This window comes from Semicossyphus pulcher, unplaced genomic scaffold (genome assembly GCF_022749685.1).
Source record: "Semicossyphus pulcher isolate SPU_LCO1_2020_fin unplaced genomic scaffold, fSemPul1.0.p SCAF_1, whole genome shotgun sequence".
Classification (NCBI taxonomy): domain Eukaryota; kingdom Metazoa; phylum Chordata; class Actinopteri; order Labriformes; family Labridae; genus Semicossyphus; species Semicossyphus pulcher.
Genome location: NW_027211603.1, coordinates 12,679,218 through 12,698,355, shown reverse-complemented (window position 1 = coordinate 12,698,355; position 19,138 = coordinate 12,679,218). Strand labels below are relative to the sequence as shown.

Here is a 19,138-nt window from a genome sequence, read left to right as displayed (position 1 = left end):
CGGGACAAGTGCAATACCTCCAGGTACACAGCATTGCTACTAATCCCCACCTGCACAGGAAGGGACATCTCCAAATATCCAGTGTGCGCACAGATAAACCATGTAGTAAATCTTGTTGTGCAGCAATCCATCTTTGAACAGTTCATCAACCTAGTCAGTTTTGCATGGATTTGCACAGCAAACGTCAGTTAAAGCTGAATGCAAACCAGCAAAACTGACCGAGTGACGAGATGAGCAGATGAGTCTTCAATTGTTTTAAACAGGTTACCTTCAAAAAGATGCAGTTAGTTAGAAGTACTTCAAGTGCTTACATTGCAGTAGATAGGAGAAAACACTACCTGCACTATAAGCACTTTAGTACTGCTGAAACTGTGTCACTGGATGTGAAATGGTAAGCATTCCCGGTTTTTAAAGCATTACATGTGTATAATTCAATCAGAATGATGATGATGTGACACCCCCGAAACCAAAAGAGATCAACAAAACAGGTGGAGAGCAAGCAGGCCACCATCAGTTTTGCATAGATTTGCACAACTCATCTATTCTTGTAGTGCAACTATGCAAAACTAGCAGAGAACTGCGAGATATTTGAGCCCAATTAGAAATTAAAAATGGTCTGGTGGCGCATATCACAGCCCCTTATGCCAGAAGGAGCACTTAGGGCAGTAGGTGCTAGTCTATTTCACTATCTGCACTAGATGCACCTTAGCACAAAGACAGTACTTCAGAAAGACAGGTAACATCAAAGAATCTGCACATCAGTGTCGGGGTATTGCTGTAAGTGCCTCCACTGCAGTAGGTATTACATAGAACTACCTGCACTGTAAGCACTTTGACAATACACGGACTGGTTACAGCATCGCTGCCCTCCAGCACCATGGGAGAGATGGTCAAACGGCTTCATGGTGCAATGTTGTTTGGAGTCCTGCACTTCATGGCGGTTCTGCAAATCAAAAAAATGACACATGATGGACAAGATAATGAATACGCCTTTTTGAATTGCAACAAGTACGCAGAATAATGTGCGCGCACGTGTAACAAATTTATTTTAACTAAATATCTTAAAATGTGAAATTCAAATTCCCCTTATCAGAAATATTCCCAGTGATTAGTCGATTACACCAGTTAGTTGTTGTAACACAAGATGTTATGATTTATTACAGCAGCACGAGGTCACTGAAAACATGAATGAGCCCTTGCGGCCCGCGTTCCCTGCGCCACTGGAGCGCATGCGCAGAGAACGGTGTTGATCACCCCTCCCCCACCGTCTTTAACATGGCGCCTCGAAGTGCGCCAACCTTAGCTTAAATGGCTTTAAAACCAACCAAGCCAGGTGAAAACGCAGTATTGCACACCGAAATTAGCAGTTGTGTGATGTTTATTAATGGGAAATGCCGTAGGTTGCGTTTTCGGGCTTCCTACAAAACAAGGCAAACGTTCATGTAGGAACAGAGGCTAACAGCAAACAGCAGCCGTGCGCTGGTTGGGCAGGTTAGCTTAGCCGCTGCGAGCTGGTGTTAGCTAGATGAAAACATGGCAAAACGTGTTTACGATACCACAGGTAGCATAACTACCAGAGGAGCCCGCACAGGAGCAGCAAGGGGGGCTTCAGTAAAACAGTTAGCTAATTTTTACGTATGATAAGCAAGCTAATAAAATTGCAGTTGAGTTTGACGACACTGTTTAGCTTTTAGCCAACAACAAACGAGCACACGTTTGAAAATACACCATATGTCCTGTTGGTATGGCTGTGTTTAACGACACTTATCTTTATATTACTATGTCGGCCACAATAATATTGTTGCGTTTGTGCTTAACCCGCTTAACAACTCTAAAGTTTATGCGGCTAGGCTAGGCTAGCTGAGCTAAATCGCGCGGCCTAAAGCTGCCCCATGTGCTGCTGCTTTGTTCTGGGGGGCACTTTAACTCACACACCACTGCACTCGAGACTGAGCAACAAATTCATCAGATTTACAAACTTACTTATCAAATACCAGATTAGCGCGTTTATAAATACTCTAGCGTTGTCAGGAGGCCAGATTTTGTTTTAACTAGTTGCTAAAGCGCAGCGGATAGAGCTCCGGACAGCTTTTCAAATCTCCCTCATTCCCTCGATGGAGGAGCAGAGGGGGCTGCCATGCGCCTCACGTTACACTGTTTTCATCGCCAGCAGAGCATTTTGTGATAATGTTTGGATATCCCAACCAACATAATATTAAGAGACAAATAAATGGATTTAAAACACACCGTTAGATATTTCATTCAGCAAAACAGAGATTAAAAAATAACCTAAAACCCGACTTCCTCGCCGATAAACATGCGCTCGGTAGACACTCACCAGCCGAAATCCACCATCTTCGCTCACTTGCTTGGGCTGCCGTGTAGTCTCTCACCGACAAAAGAGAGAAATAAATACGTAACTAATCCGAAAACTTTTCTACCCGCGGACAAAAACGAAACATGAAGTGAAATCCAAGCTGGTCGTGAGTGAATTTATAGCCCACATACGCTGGTTTAAAATGATTGCGGGGTTAGGAAAGTGGCGCGAAGGCGACCAGTAGGTAACCATGTGGGTGAATGAAGGGCGGCTCCCACTGAACGTAAATATCTAGCTACAACCCCCAACTCTCCCTATTAGCATACATAAACTACGGTACTTCCGACCCTCATCTCCAACCAAACAGCCTCCACCTCTCCCGAGGAAGAAGAGGGAAACACACATTGCGGGTTTCCACACACTTTAATATATAAAGATTATATGCATGCAAAGCGGGGAAACAGGCTGCTTAGTCATACAGTTTTATGCACATTAAAGTTTTGCATAAAAATAAAATAATTTAAAACCAGGGACTTTTTATTTTGAACAAAATAATGGTGCTTATTAATAAAATTATTCCATATTTCGATTAAATGTATTCTTTAGCTGTCTTGTAAGTTCGTTTAACTATTAAAAAAATAACGACTAATTAACCTGTTGCTGCTCCACAAAACCTTAAAATCATCCCACAGTGTGTCATTTTCATGTATCGATGTGTACCTAATTATACAAATTTGTTTAATGTTTTTATTGCAAACATAGAGAAGAACTGCAAAACTTTCATTAAGAAATTTAAATTCAGGCCACCTTCAAAGATACAGTTACAAAACGTTTAGTTAACTTGGTCAGTCGTAAATTTTTTAATTTGCTGCAGAAATGTTTTTGTTTGTTTTTTCAGGGATAATAAACTATTTATTTTATATAAGTCATGGGGAGCAAAGGCCTACATGTACAAACAAACTATTCACTTTATTACATCAAAACAGGTTAACAATGACATATGATGAGTTGAGTTTCTTTAAAAAGTTGTTCATTATTATCTCAAAGTTATTTATAGTGACAAATCTAAACTATGTGTTTTATTTTGGAAGGGTAATTTGATAAACTGAATTAGATTTGATAGACTGAAACTATCAATACAAAAAGGAGCACCAACAACTAAGAATAATAGGCCCAACTATCACAGGACCAACAAAGAGAAATATTAAAATGCCACAGAAGAAGACGTTTGTAAAACTAATTCAAATAATTGTTAAAGCAATGCTAAAGCTACTGAAAAATAGTTTGTTGTAACATTTTAGCATTTTGGCTTCAATATAGTTCAAGGCAAATAACACAAGTACTTTTCTTACCATATTCCAAGTACTAAAAGCTAGGCTGCAGATATTTGGTGAGTGTGGTGTGAAAGGAGTCCTTATATAAAATGTTTTCCTGATTCTCTGATTCAGCGCTCCACCCAGAAATAAACCAAAATATTTTTAACATTTCATGAGAGCTCAAAATGTGCAGATGCTTTGGTGTAACTTTCTTCTCAGATTTAAAACAAAGCGGCTGAATGTTGTGGAGACATTTTAACCAAAGCCATCAAACCACAACTGAGGGGCATTTGAGTTCTGCAATATAATTCGGGGGCCCCCGGAACAGGATGTAGGGCCCAGACTCAGCACTCCAAACTGCTTCTGCTTCCAGTTAAGAGTCAAATATCTAAGAGCGCTTTAACGGCAGAAATATTGAATGTGTGAATTAAAGAATTGTTAATATATACAACCAAATCGGGCTTAAACCAATCATGTTTCAGATTGTTTCTTTCTGCAATGAATTGTGCAGAGTGAAAACCCTGTGATACTGACTGTAACCTCCCAAACTTTTCTGCTTCCTGTTTTCTAATGACCAAGATTTGAATTTGCCTTTTTACCAGACAAAATTGCAAAGATTTAGCTCGGTTTCTTTTAACTAAAAATGAATAAATTCTGTAATTGGTCACTATCTTTTACGTGGAAATGTTGTAAAGCTACCAGATTTTTTGAAGTACTATTACTCATGCTCTACTGTCCAATTTATGTTACTTTAAATTCCTGTACTTCAGAGGGGAAAAGAATAACTTTTTATTCTACTACATTAATCTGACAGCAGTTGAAAGTTTTTTTTTTAGAAAAAAATATTGTATAATAAAACATTTATAATCCCAAACCTTATTTCACATGCCTGTGTTTTTGCTGTTACACCAAAGAGTCATTTCAGCCTCTGAACAGCTTACCAGGCTTTCATTTAAATCATTGTTTGAGTTTAAACGAATTTCGTCTTTACTTGTACTTTTACGAATAGTTTTGAGCTTTTTTCCACCACGGAAAGCTCCTGGAAAGAGTTCCCTCCCGTTGCTTTAAATAAAACTATTTAAAATTCCTTCCAGTGATGCTTTTGTTCACAACACAAAGATGTAAATACAGTTAAATAAATGACAAAAGAGGCACACTCACTACATTTTCATTGGAGTTTAATGACAAAGAAAAGAGGGATGATCTGCTCAACCTTGGAAACCTCCACATACATACGGTACCACCTTTCCCCCCATTAAACTCAAGCCTTAGGTAAGAGTAGAACAGAAGTTTGATGAAGGAAAAGGCGGTCACCTTTAAATTCACCGCACAGGAAGAAAAAAAACCTGTTTATAGTAATATGATGAGAAGTCGCACAGATTTTAGTTGCTCCAAGCCAAATAATTAGTTATAAAGTCATAAAATCTGCTGCAGACATCCAGTTTTTATATGTTGTAATCTGTTTATTCCTTGTGTCTCAGAGTGTTGTACAGTATGGTCGCTGGCCAGCAGAGGGAACTAGCAAACTGTATGCCGAATACTGTACATCCATAATGACATGAATGCTGTTCAACTGTAAGAGGAAGCACAGACCACAACTTCCCTATCACTGAGTTTCTGTTGTTTTCAACAATCAGCTTTATGTAACCCAGTGACTTTAGGATGGGAGATAAAAGCATGTTTCTCCAGCAGCTGATCTATAAATGTAACATTTCTATTGTTTTAAACAGTGAAATCTTGCTTCCCTGTGCACTGATGCTGTACATTTGGTTGGAAAGATCTCAGAGAGGGATGATCTTAACAAGAAGTGTGTTTGATTTGAGCTTCAACATCCTCTACTGACCAACAAATTGAAAACTTTTCCCCCCTAAAACCACATTATCTGTTCGTCTCCTCTTTTCTGGGCTCACTGTGGGAGTGGGAGCGTTCAGTCATGACCCCCAACCCCCCACACAAAGCCAGTGGTGGGGCTAGTTCCTCTGCATATGGAAGTGAGGTGGGGGGTGGGTGGACGCAGGGAGGTTGTAGTCTCCACATCGTCCCATGGGGTCAGATAAAAGCTTACGGCTCTCCTTATTGGACCCCCATGCTCCCCCCTCCCCCTTCAAGATCTGTGTTTTCTGCACACATGATTGTTAAAGATGTGATATCAGAGCAGGTGTCAGCTGCAAAATCTAGATTTTATTTGCATCTTTCCACATGATAATGTATATTTCTTTGGATAAAGATAAAGGAAGACAAACTTACAGACATAACAGCAACATGTGCAGGTATGACACTAAAAAAAAGGTGAGCAGAGCAAAGGTAAAAGTTGCAACTTGTTATATTTAAACCTTTATTTGAGATGTAAAACATCCCCTCGGATGCAGCCCCACTTCTGCCCCTTCTTTCTTTCTAAAATGGCCTACCATATCTAAGCCCCGCCCACCACAGAGGCCAGGAGCCTGGGGGTCTCTGTTTTGTTCTTCCTATAAAAGCCCGGCCACCATTGTCTCTGCGTGACCCCGAGGTCAACTGAACTCACCTCGCCTGACCACGGCCCATTCAGTTGTGAAGCCCCACACAGGACAAAAACATCTCACAAGAGCAGGGATCACTCCAAGCGAGGGGGTGGGAAACACACACTCACACACACACACACACACACACACGCACAGCCCCCACCCTTAGCCGTGTCTCAGAGTCATAAGCTCATTTGTGTTATATTGTTTTTTCACAATGTAGAAAGACACTAGAGTCACGTTCAAAGTGGTCAGACATCAAATTTCAGTGAATCAAATGCAGCATGGAGTGTAGTTCAGTGCTTAGTCAGGATAGTCGCGGTTTAAATTAGAGAGACGTGTCGCTCTATTAAAAAAGTCAATTATAGAAAGTTTCAGTGAAGTTATCTTTGACACATTTTCTAACTCGCCCTTCGATATTTTAACACCATCATTTGCCACAGGGGTAATTGCATTTTGCTGCAGGTTAAAAATGAGGACATCCACGCCTGTCATCTGCAGCGCTTCATCCAAGTATAGAAAAAGTAGTGCATTGTGGGAGATATAACAGTAATTCAGTGCTACTTTACCTGTGTTTTTCTGTACAGAACCTTATTAGTTTCCTTGTGTGATGCACCGCACAGACCGAGCACATGTCCTGAAGATCCTCCAGTCTGCCTCCTCGCTCTCAGGCGCAGCAGTGTCCCCGGTGGAGAGAGGCTCATGGAGGCTGACAGGTTGAAAATGTGCGGCATGATGTGGCTGAAAGAGCATGAAACATGTTCACCCATGGATGCCATGCACAACGCCCACAGGAGAGACGATGAGACAGTTAAATGCCAAGTGTTTTTATTACTTTCTCTTCAGATACCAAACTGTGTTTCTTGTGATTTGATACCTTTACAGATAGTTTGATAGCATGAAAGCAGATTTCACTAATGCTCTGACCTAAAATGATGACCCTGCATGTTCACGAGCGAGAGGTCAAGAAAATGTTGTAAAAGAGCCAATCACGCCTGTTTAATACAGCTCTTTATGTGTTTTCTGTAAAGATTATGACAGTATATATTCTTATATGGAGGTTTTATGAAATAAAATCCAGATCTTTGCTCAAAACGAAACAGCATTTTGCATTCGAAACCTAATGACATGGTGAAACCTCATCATGGTGCTGTTCACTGCAGAATGACAGTCACTCTCCCATGAGCATCATTAAATAATGAGGAGACATGCTCCTCTGAGCAGGACCTCACTCAAGCATCTACCCACCAAGAATCATCAATGGCAGTTTTTAAAGTTGGTTTCACACCAACCACAGCTGAAATGAAATTGAGGATAAATTACTAAATTATTATCTTAATGGGATATTCTTGTATTTTTAAACTTGGGCTCTATTAATGCATATGTCGGGGTCTCAATGATTAATAACTCAAAGTATTGGAATTGCAGGCAGCCGAGAAACAGGCTGAAACCAATCAAAGTATTTCACTTAAACGGCTTGTTTTTGCCATAAATCTTAAAGATAAAAACAAATAAGCTCAGCGTTCTGTGCTCCAACAAAACAAAATCCTCTCTTCAACTCTGATTCATTCCCCCCGTCGTCTTCCTGCAACAACTCACCTCTCACTGCGAGGCTTCAGACTGCTGAAAGAGGCTTCTTTTTTCTGGTTGAACAAAATGCATTATCCTCTTTAACAAAAATAAAGTCTGTGTCTGCAGGGAACCTGTCCATGATTTTGTCAGATTCTAAGCCTTTTCATTGCCAAAAATAAGGTGCTATTAGAGGACACAGTTTCATCGGCCCAGTTGCCCATTAGGATTATGTTGCAGCCATTTCAGATGTTCTGAAAAGCTTCTGACAGCGGGGAATTATCAAAACAAACCTTTTCATACCTAATAGTCATAAAGACCCCAAAATAGTTTTACTATTGCTTGAAGGCATCATGTGCTGAGCTGCTCTGTAATTTTGTAACCACAAAGAGAGCTGAGGGAGTTTGCTGTGATTTATCACATAAGAAAATTTCTTTATTTGACTTAATTCATGTCCGTCCCTTCACTGCTCTTGTACTTAAATGACTTTACACAACACAATCCTCATGTTGAGTGTTTACATTGTTTGAAGCTTGGCCACCTGTTCGTATCCTTAAGAGTGTTAAAAACTATATTTCCTTAAACACGAGGTGAAACTAAATGTCATCATTAAAGCAGCCCTGGTCAGACAGATGGCGTGTTGCATCTCTTCAAGTAGTGTTGCTTTAATAAAAGCCACAAAAGTATGATCATTCACTGAACAGCATTTCAAACAAAGTTTACACAATAAGGGTTGTGGAAAAATCATGTTTAAGTGCTCACAAATTTAGTGTGTTGGATTGCACAATATCTTTGCAGATTTATAAATAAATTAAATTAAATGCACATTTACTCTACAAATAAACCTGCCATCAGCATGGTAGATGTCTTTTCCTTGAAATATAAAAACATGAACAAAATGGCATTTAATGCTTTACTACAGTAATAGTACTAATACCACATTTTAAAAATACTTCATGTGTAAAAGTCCTTCGTTCAAAACATTTTAGTCAAAGTATGAAAGAACAGCAGATCTAACAGGAAATGTACTTTAAGTACAAAATGAAAGGAGCTCAGTGTAGACGGGGAAATGTGTTTTGATTATGGGTAAACCTGCATTTTCTGTTTTAAAGAAAGAAAGCGAGCATCAATTATTATTTGTAGTTAGATTTCTTACAAAGCATCACATCTGCAAAGTTCGTGTAAAACCTTAAAATAGCTGCACCGAGGAAGTTACGTTTTGCAGGTCTGTTTGATTGTCTGTTTGTCGGCAGGATCACGTAAAAACTGCAGGCCTGATTTTAATGAAGCTTGTGTGAACGGTGGAGCATCGGCCGGGTAATAATCCATTTAATATTAGACCCTATCCAAGTCACAAAAAGTAAAAATATCTGGTGGACATAAAGCTTTATGTAAAACAAAAAAAAACTGCTGCCTAGCTTATGATGTTTTCAGTCTAAGCTTTTGATACTTATACTTGATAAAAAAATGTTTCAGTTAAGTAATAACAATATTTCAAATGTATAGGATAGGGGGCATGGATGAGATGAAGGCGCTGCAGCTGAGCGCAATCTCACATATTTCTTAGTTTTAGAAATATATCCAGACACACACAGAGGTTGTGCTCGTAGATTTGCATAGAAGACTTGAATATTGGCCTTGCTGGAGGTCTTCCCTCTTTGAGTGTCCTTCTACTGTTGTTTCAAAAGTACCAAGTAACTGTGACATACATAGAGCAGAGCAAAAAGTCTCAAGAAATACTAAGTAAAGTAGAGATACCTCGACATGGTACTTAAGTGCTGTATTTGAATGAATGTATTTAGTTAAAATCCATCGTACCACATTGTAATGCCATGACGTCAATGTCTTCTCTGATTGTCCCTTCAATATTTAAACCGAAAGAGCATTTGGTCCACATGGTGCAGAGCGACACGAGGATCAGACCTCATTTTGTCTTTTCTTCAAACCCACCATAAAAACTCTGCGTCACTGACTTCAGCCTGAACCCCGGGCGGTAACGTTTCTCAGCAGAAGTTTGGCTTTAGGGCAGCAAACGTTAGACTTTGTAGTAGATGTTGGTGGGACTCTGGGGTGTTATCTCCTGCACTATGTACACAGGAGGCCCGTAGTCGCTGCTCACGCGCTCGTAATGACGACACATCATACTCTCCGACGCCCGCAGAGGAAACACGACATCGCTACGGTCCGAGCCGTTGTTGTCGCTGCTGATGCTGTCCCGCTTCGGCACGGCCAAAGTGTTCAGGGACACGGAGTCAGCGGACTGCTGGCTGACCGGGACGCGCTGACGGCGACGGTACCTCCACAGAACCACCAGAACAATTATGATGACCAGGAGGAGGATCAGGCAGCCGCAGACAACCCACATGAGCAGTCCTGGGTCAGAGAAACCGCTGCCACTTGGGTTTGTTTGTCCTTTTTCTAAATCTGTCATTGGAAACAAAAAAAAGATGAAAGTAAATCAGGACCGATGACACAGAGATTTAAAAGTACTCAGAGTGTATGTGCTGGTACAGCCTGATCACTGTGTGTTAACATGAAAAACCTCAGTAAAAGCGGGGCATTGGAGAATGCTCTTATCTTTAGTCTCTTATTAGTAAAAAGTCTGGAGCATATTTTGGCTCTGAATGGACCACAGAGTCTTTCTCAGGGAAGGCTTAAACACAAGATCTGTGTCCATATCCAGACTTTATTCTTACGCAGTAGTATAGTTTACTGCTTTAGCTACAAAACCTTTTATACTCACAGGAATTAATACAATATGTAAGATTTAATAAATGGAACTGTATCTTTTAAAGCTACTGCCAATTAAATATCAAAAGTATTTTCTCAAGTTCGAATTGTTTTGTTAGTTTAGTTACATGATACATTTTCTTGTTGTTTCATCGCCACTGGTTGTGAATTCTTTTGTTTTTCAGCTGCTCCTCTAAACCCTTTGTGGCCTGTATTGTGGGATAATAGTGTCCGGTTAAAGTATTAATAATCACTTCCAATGTAAACACACATTATTTAAACCTGCTTTGGAACCTTAAATATACCAGTGTGGATAATATTTGTATTCCTATTTCATTCTTTTCTAACCTTTTCCAAATGACGATTGGTAAGGTGTAAGAGGTAGGTAAAAATCTTTAGCCCCTCTTACACTGCCAGTTCAAGGCGGGATAATTACGCCTCTGTTACTCGTCTCGTCTTCTACCTCTGAGTCGGCATCAAAGGGCGTAACAGAGGCGAAACGTGTGTGTAACTGAAGCGAGTGCTGTCTGTTTAAGTCGCGCACATTTTGCTTCCGCAACACCGGAACGCAATGTAAAATCCAATGTAAAATGGCAAAGGCTGCATTACGGCGGAGCTTTGTTGCGGCGCTGAGGTTGAATTGTGATGTAAAACGGGCTCTTCCATCTCTGGAGAAAGGCAGTTTTATTGGTGAGCTGAAATTCAAACATATCTGTGCGTTAAAGATTATATAAGTGTTCTTCTTCCTTCATATCATTGACATTTTCTGATGCATACTCATTTAGCTATTTTATGTGTAATTGGTTTTCTTGCTCTCCAATGTGGGAAATCAAAACTCAAAGCTCATCAATCAAAATCAAATCAAATCAAATCAAATCAAAGCTCAAAGATAAATCAGTTTATATTTTATTTTGTATTGTCAAAAAATCTCTTTAAAACACGAAACGAAAATGAAACGATCCTACAAATAAGTTCAGTTTAGTTTATATTTCTGATCTGTTTTTAAGGATAATCACCTTCAGTAGGAACCAATAAGCTTCGGTCATTTTTGGTAACTTTGTACTTTACAGACTGAAATAAGCAAAATATAATTTTGGGGCCATAAGTTGAAATAATACGAGTCAAAATGCAACTTATTTGAACATATTCTCCAGGTAATATTTTAGCCTTGTCCTCATACCAGTCGTGCTCGTTATATCCTCTTCTTTTTTCTCAGAGGGGTCACTGGCCTTGGCTTTGGGCCTTGTGGGAGGGAATCTGGTGGGGGACTCCTGGAGAGTTGTAGGAGGATCTGAAGAGCCTGAAATATAAAGCAGGACAGTTGACATAAACTGACAACATCTCGTTATTATCACCTCACATTTTCACTGTACAGGGGGGGTTTTGTCAGTTCTGTGTAGGTGGGGTTATGTCATGTCAAAATGTTCCTACTGCGACTATAATGACGTCTGTTGAATCATTAGTGTTTTGGTGGCAGTCCCCCCATTTTTTTGGGACTGATCATTTCGTTTTGACAGTCATTTGAGTAAAAAATGTATCACTGAAGACGAATAGAAACCATTTTCTAACCTAATTAGACCACAAAAAGTTGTGTTCTGTGTCATGACTGGGAGTCCATTTTTTTGGAAAAACTCTCACTGATGATTTCACTCTCTAAACCTACACATTCACAGTCAGTGCAGCCAATTCAATTTTTTCCCCGGGCCTTATGTAACTACGTGAGGCCTAACTTGCACTGCCGGTATGCTCTATAATAATACTCTTTTGTTATAGAGATGAAGTAATTAAAACAACTTCTATATTTAAGAAAGGTTAAATGAAAAATTTTAAATGAAAAAATCTGAAACACTGAAAACTTGGTTTGTGGACGGCTGTTTTGAAGCCTGTGTTTGATTTTTGATTTTTTTTTTTTTTTGTCGCCATCTTGGTTTCTGTGGAGCCAGAAGTGTCCATATTTGGACAAGAGGGTCGACAGGTTATCGTAGAAAGAAGTTGTCAAACACGGGGAGCCATGCCCCAAAGCATACACTGCTATTTTCAATCGAAGACCCTCTATATGTACAAAAATGCTGTATTGAAAAAGGCTTTCTAAGGCTTTCTAAGGTGCTTTCTCTTGTGCATTACTAGGTAGGAGATCTTGCATGTTCTTGTGAGGTAAATGTATGCTATATGCTTCCATGCTACTAGGTGTGTTCAATAAATACAGCTCCAGCTCGAGTTGTGTTAAGCTTATGGTGCAATCATTTACCCGCATAACTTCACAAGATGTTCACTGTGAAGTTTTACATCACATGTTCCTCATTTTAGTGCAGGGGGCTGGCTGCTCTTCTGATATTTATCTAATATTTAGGCTAACAATAGTCTAAAATTACGACTTTATTCTAATATAATAACGACTTTATTCTCTTAATATTATGTATTTTTTCTTGTAATCTCTATTTTTTTCCTTTAATCTGTCCCTAATTCTCTGCTGTACTAAGGAGATAAATCAGTTGAAAAAAAGTGCAATTCTCTCCTCTGCTTCCAACAATGAAGCTTCTTACTGCAGCCAGTGGAGTCGCCCCCTGCTGGTCAACAGAAAGAATGCAGGATTAAGGTACTGACCTGAAAGCTGCATCTGCTTTTTAAATACAGTCTTCGGCATGTACTGTACTACATATATTTATCTATTTATTTATGGTTAATTGGTTGGCATAGATTCAATACAAATAGGTTAACTTACAACAGCTAGTCAATCCATGTTTCAAAGTGCTGATACCAGATGCTAATTTTCAACACTCATCCTTTTAGGGGTTTTATGATGATGAAAGGTTTATGAGCGGTGCGTACGAATTGCATTATGGGAAGTGTAGGATCCAGGATTTTTGTAGCTCTACTTCTCTCTGTGGTCCTCTCTGACAGTGGTGGAAATTAACTTGGACAGCTATCACTAGTTTCTTTTCACATTAATGATTTAAGTAAAGAACAATATGTTGGGCCTATATTAGAAATAACGTTGTTAAAGAACACAAAGCAGTTTCCAATCATTTTGGCTTGTGAAGCACGTTAAAAAAAAAGTGTCACATTTCAGTCCCCCTAAGAGACATTTCACTAGATCTAAATTTAGAACTAACCAAACTATTAAAGCTCCAAAACAAAAGTCCCAAAGTACAAAAAAGCAAAAAAAAGATTTGTGGGGCAGAAGTTTATTTTTTCTTCTTTTATTTCTCATTAATTAAATCACATCCCTTCAGATTGTGACTCTATGGAGGGGCCTGACCCTTATGTTAGGAACCACTGGACTACCTACCTAACTCTGAATGTCATAGTTACACATTAATATATAGTATTTTAAATGATAATATCATATCTGTAAATGTATCCTTCAGAGGGACAAAACAAGAATTTTACTGTGATTTTTACTGTTACATTTTGCAATAACATAATGATAATAATTTAAGAAGCAATCAGCAATTACTCATCATGTCTGTATGTTCAGTGTCAGTCAGTCAGTTTATGTCTCACTCCAGCCCTTTCAGTTAAAGTTTAGGATCAGTGCATTAGCATCATTCACCACATTAATCCTGAATGTACAAAATATCTATGATGAGATTTTCAGCTTTAGAGGCACAGTCTGTAAATCAAAATATAAACTAGGGGGCTTCTGCATGACCAGAAGTCTACAAACTGCTACTGCAAACTGCAATGAAATGTAAAATATGTGGAGATTAACGAGAGATTACAACTGAATCTGAATTATTCATGTTTGCTGTTGCTGTTAAAAGGTTTGTTTACATCAGTTTGTAAACACAGCGGGATAAACAGCTCCGTGTTTTTAGTTACGTCGAGTTGAGAAACACACAAGATGCTGATTTTTTCATCTCTGACTCAAACTGCTGAATAATTCAGATGAATAATATTTCACATTTTTAGGGTTTAAAAAAAACAACTGCATTTTGGGGCTTTTTTTAGATTTCGCTTTTGAAGTTTCACATAAACACATCATCTGTTTAATTCACATGATACTGTGCAGCTCAATAGCATGACACATGTTTTAACAAGCACAGTACAAATGCTTGTTTTGTCAAGCTTACGTGTCTAATTAATTACATGACAAATAGCACCACCATAATATTCTACATATGTTTCTGCATGAATATTGTAATAGAAATTTAAAGTGACAGTGTTGAATATGTTCTGATTCTGCTTTATTAAATTTTAATGTATGCGATGGGAGCACAAATGATAAAAAGGGGACCATTGGCTATTCTGATGTTAATACAGAGCAGATTATTGACTGCTGCTGCCAGTCCCAATGATCGCATGCAGGATAATACTGATGGCCTTAAGCTGCCAGCGGTTTGAATTCAGGATTTGAGATAATTCACGAGGCAATCTCTCTTCAAGAGAAAGAACAGATGATCAGGATTATCTGACCACTTAGTAATCCCAGTCAGGAGGTGATATTATTACATTATAACCAGCAGAATGAAAGTTTTCTTCAAGCATTGTTTCTCCGTCACACACAGAGTGGGTGTACTCACTTTGGCCGACTCTCAGCACCAGCTTCATGGATTTGGTTTTACACACCCCTCCATTAGTGTTGTCCAGACCCTGCAGGGAGCTTGAAGAGGTGGCTGGTGCGCAGAGAGACAGGAGGAGAGAAAGATTACAGTGTAAATGTTTTAAGTTTATATTCCATGCATTGAGTGATCCGTGGTTCCATTACGATTCTGTTGCAGACGATTAAGCCGCTTGCTAAGTGTTGCATCACATAGGCAAGAAAATGCAAACACAAACTATTAGTTTTTATACAGTATAAAGATGATCAAACTTATATAAACATTTAAACCATAAAAGATGCATCCAGGCCGTGCATAAAATGTTGCTTGTGTTGTCCGATAAACAGCCAAAAGATCTTAAGATATTTGGTTTTCTTCCACAAAAAAAGTTGCAAATCCTCATAATTAAGAAGCTACAACCAGCAATCCAATGAGAAACAACTTAAAGTATTCACAAACATATCATTCTAGATGCTAAAGTGAAAGTGAAGCAAACTAAAAGTTTATATTTTAAGTTACACAGCAATTACTAAAACACGGCCATATATATCTACACACACACACACACACTTAGGAAGAACTCTGGTTCACCCCTGCTCCTCCCACACACATACACACACACACAGACTTGTTAGCAGCATTTAGGTCAGATAACAACATCTCACAGGCCACAAGCCACGTTGCCATGAAAGCTCCCTTCAAATCTGCCTGATGCTGTAAAAGCCTTGTGTGATTTGGGGCATGTAAGCTCTTGGAATCACACTGGCCTGCCAGAGCGAAGTGTGCTGTCAGAGCGCGGCGAGGTGGATGGGGCTACATGGTCAGACTTGCTCTCTATCTCATGCATCACTTGCCACTAAGATGCCGGTTCAGTCGACAGCGGCCCAATAACGAGGCCACATTTTTGTGATTCTCACGCAAACTGACAAATGGAGAGGGAGGCGAGGATGACGACGGCCTCAGAGGAGGAAAAAGAAACACAATTGATTCAAACGCTGCTCCACCTGTAGGAAGCAGCAGCGTGTGTGTCTTTCTTTTAACTGATTTTAAAGTGGTGCACGTGCTCATACAGCACTGACCCACACACACAGGTAACTCAGGTATCATTTCAGTGACTCACAGGTGATGTAATAGTCCTTTCCCTTGAGGAACTCCAGACCCCACAGGTTGGGGCTGAACTCCTGGAACTTGAACGTGAACTTTACATCCCGGTTTGGTTTGTCACAGTTCAGCAGGGGCGTGTCGGTCTTTAGGATGGTGCAGCTCTCCATCTGACTGCGGGAGACCAGGTACACTCGGTAGAACTCCTCCTTCACCCCAGAGGAAGTGTCTGCACGGGGACACACAATATCCATCTTGTCCCCAATCTGAGGATACAGGACCAGACCCTGACCTGCTTTAAATCTGTGGGTAAGAGAAGGTGAGACACAACATGGTCATAAGATTACTATGATTTTATATTGAGTTCATTTGAGAGGGAAAATTGGTAGAAAAAAAGCCATAATTAGCCAAGAAAGCTTCATTCATCTGTAGTCGCTGCCCAAGGTGTGAAAAGGTGACCGAAAATACTTCAAACAAAGCAACACACAAAAAAGTACAAGAAGTTTAAAGACACTGGAAGCACAGAAACAGAATAATTGTTTTAAAGAGCCCATCACAAGTACAAAGAAAGCAGTTAATGCTTTAAATAGCTTTTTTGTTTGAGGAACATGCCAAAACCAGAAGATATTCAATATCAAATCTGAAATTAGTTGATTAATCGATCAAAAGTTGATTCAGGAAATTAATCTGCAACCATTTTGATAATCAATAAATCCTTTGAGTAATATTTCAAGCACAAATTCCCCAAATCCCCTCATTACCACTCTGTGACAGTAAACAACATTTTCTGGTTTAGAAGCATTTGTCAGACAAAGACATGGTTGTTAACAATATTCAGATATTGTATAGATTAAATCAATTTCAAATAATAACTGATGATAAAAGTTCTTATGGGTTCCAGCCGTATTTTGTTTATGATAGAAACCGTACACTTTAAACCGAGGGGTTTATAGACATATTTGCTTATTAAAAGACGATTAATCGATTATCAATTGTTAAGCATCTTAGCATCTACTAATATAAATATGAAAGCAGTAGTGTCATAACATTTCTTTGATTAAGTCAATTAATAAGTATAAGAACAAAGCAGCAGCAGAAAGTTGCTTCCATCATCTCATTGCTTCAAACTGATTCATGTACTCACTTTGTGTTGGAGCTGCTCCAGAGGATGGACTCCAGAGTGACTGCGCGACATGAGCTAATGATGGCCAGCAGGATCACGGCACCGCAGCTCCATGTGGTTCTCCCCATCACAGGAATAAATGGCAGGTTAGTATCATAAAACAGAGTGATAACAGGCGGAAATGTGTCGCCTCTGCATGCCTCCGGCGGCTCCAGGTGCGCGCACAGGACGCATCCCTCCTGAGTGAAATCCCAACAAGTTACGAGTCTTCCCCCTGCAGTTGTGAGAAATTTTCCACATTGTGCGTAATTGGCTAGAAAATCATTCGTGTGACGAAATCCGTGTATTGAGGACAGAGATTGTGAGGAGTATTTCAGGCATCAGCTGACTGACCGGTCCGCCCATAAACACGCTCATGCGTAGGGGAGAGCGGGGCTGGTTGGCACATTTTTATCCCTCCCTCATTAAAATGTCTTCACATTAAGAGACTGAGGGAAACATCAATAAAAGGCGTTTTCTTTGTGAAAATGGTAGATCTCTTCCTCTGAACACCTTAAAAACACAAATACAATGTTAAACCTTATTTCATATCATATCATCCATTTTATTTGCATGCATAAAATGATTTTTTTGGGGGAGTTTTCCGTATCCAGATTAAGGGGTTTAGGATAGTCAGACTGTAAAGCCCAGAGAGGCACATGTATGATTTGGGGTTTTATAAATAAAAAACAGCTTTTTATATAAGTCAGAGGGAAAACAGTGGTTTGTGTACAATGAGGTTGTCTTCATCTGGAAATCTACTCTTGATTCTATTAGGGCTTATATCAATTTGAAAATTTATTTTGAAGCTTCAAGCTTTTATCTGCGACCTATGTTTGGATGTAAAGTCAGCTTACTGTATTTATAAAACAAACAAGAACTAAACCTGCCTACTCATCCCTATTTAAAGAACACAAATTCTTCTCAATAAATAAACCATGTGAAGAAGTTTGGGGACAAGAGATATGATTAATCATTTGGTCTTCTGTCTCTTCCTGTTTGGGGTGGACATTGATGTAGTGACAAATAGAGACATGAATGAAAGCTGTGACTCAGAGATCTCATTAGTTCTGCCCAGGATACGCAGAATATGATTTCATAAAGATATCAAACTTCTACTTAAAGCTCATGTGAGGAGTTTTTTGCTGGTTATGAAACAGACTGAAATGAATTCTGATTATTCTATATGATCTACAAAAGCAAACCAGACCATCAGCGACAAGATTGATTATTTCTAGATAGCTATTTTTAATGGCTGAACCTGCTGGTGGGGGTAGGTGTCAGACGAAGCGACTAACTGCACGCTGCCTTTGTTCACATTTTCTAGGGCAAACATTTAAAGTGAGTGATACATGTGACTGTTAAAGAAGGCAGGATGAGATTTTTTGTTAAAAACCACCACTTAAGCATGTACAGGACAAAATCGGCAAAGATAAGAGGTACGGCTTTGTCCACAGGGGGCGCCAAAATCAACACAAACCGAAAGCTCCTCACAGGAGCTTTAACACCGAATAATCACGTGACTTAATGGGTCAGGGAAATCCTTTACACTTTCCGGAGCTCGATTTGGTCACATGTTAATTTTCACATTGATCAGCGCTGGACGTCAGCGTTAGACGGACGTGTGGATTTTCTTTAAAATCCTGTATATTCTGCATTTAAGGAGCCCAGACTGTAATCCTCTCATTTTCAGGGAATCTGAACTAATGACAAAGTGGTTTAAAAGATTACTCAGGGCTTCTGTCACAAGACTAAAGCAGCACACATGACAGCTGAAATGCAGTTAGTGTTCAAAGTGTGGGGAACATCTCCTCACATTTATAAATCATTAAAACCTTTCCGTTTCGTTGACATGGACTTCACAGGGAAAGCGCGGTGCAGAGATGTTCAACACAACATTT

The 19,138-nt window shown here is 39.4% G+C and overlaps 1 protein-coding gene across 1 annotated transcript; it reads right to left on the bottom strand.

Annotated features, from left to right (window-relative positions):
• Positions 1–9,738: 9,738 nt before the first annotated feature.
• Positions 9,739–17,341, bottom strand: LOC138590854 (ephrin-B2a-like). The gene is made up of 5 exons (XM_069661259.1): positions 17,220–17,341; positions 16,095–16,378; positions 14,957–15,049; positions 11,614–11,733; positions 9,739–10,121 (listed from the first exon to the last, which is right to left on the bottom strand). The coding sequence occupies exons 1-5, from the start codon at positions 17,324–17,326 to the stop codon at positions 9,739–9,741; spliced, it is 987 nt and encodes a 328-aa protein (XP_069517360.1). The 5' UTR covers positions 17,327–17,341.
• Positions 17,342–19,138: the final 1,797 nt, after the last annotated feature.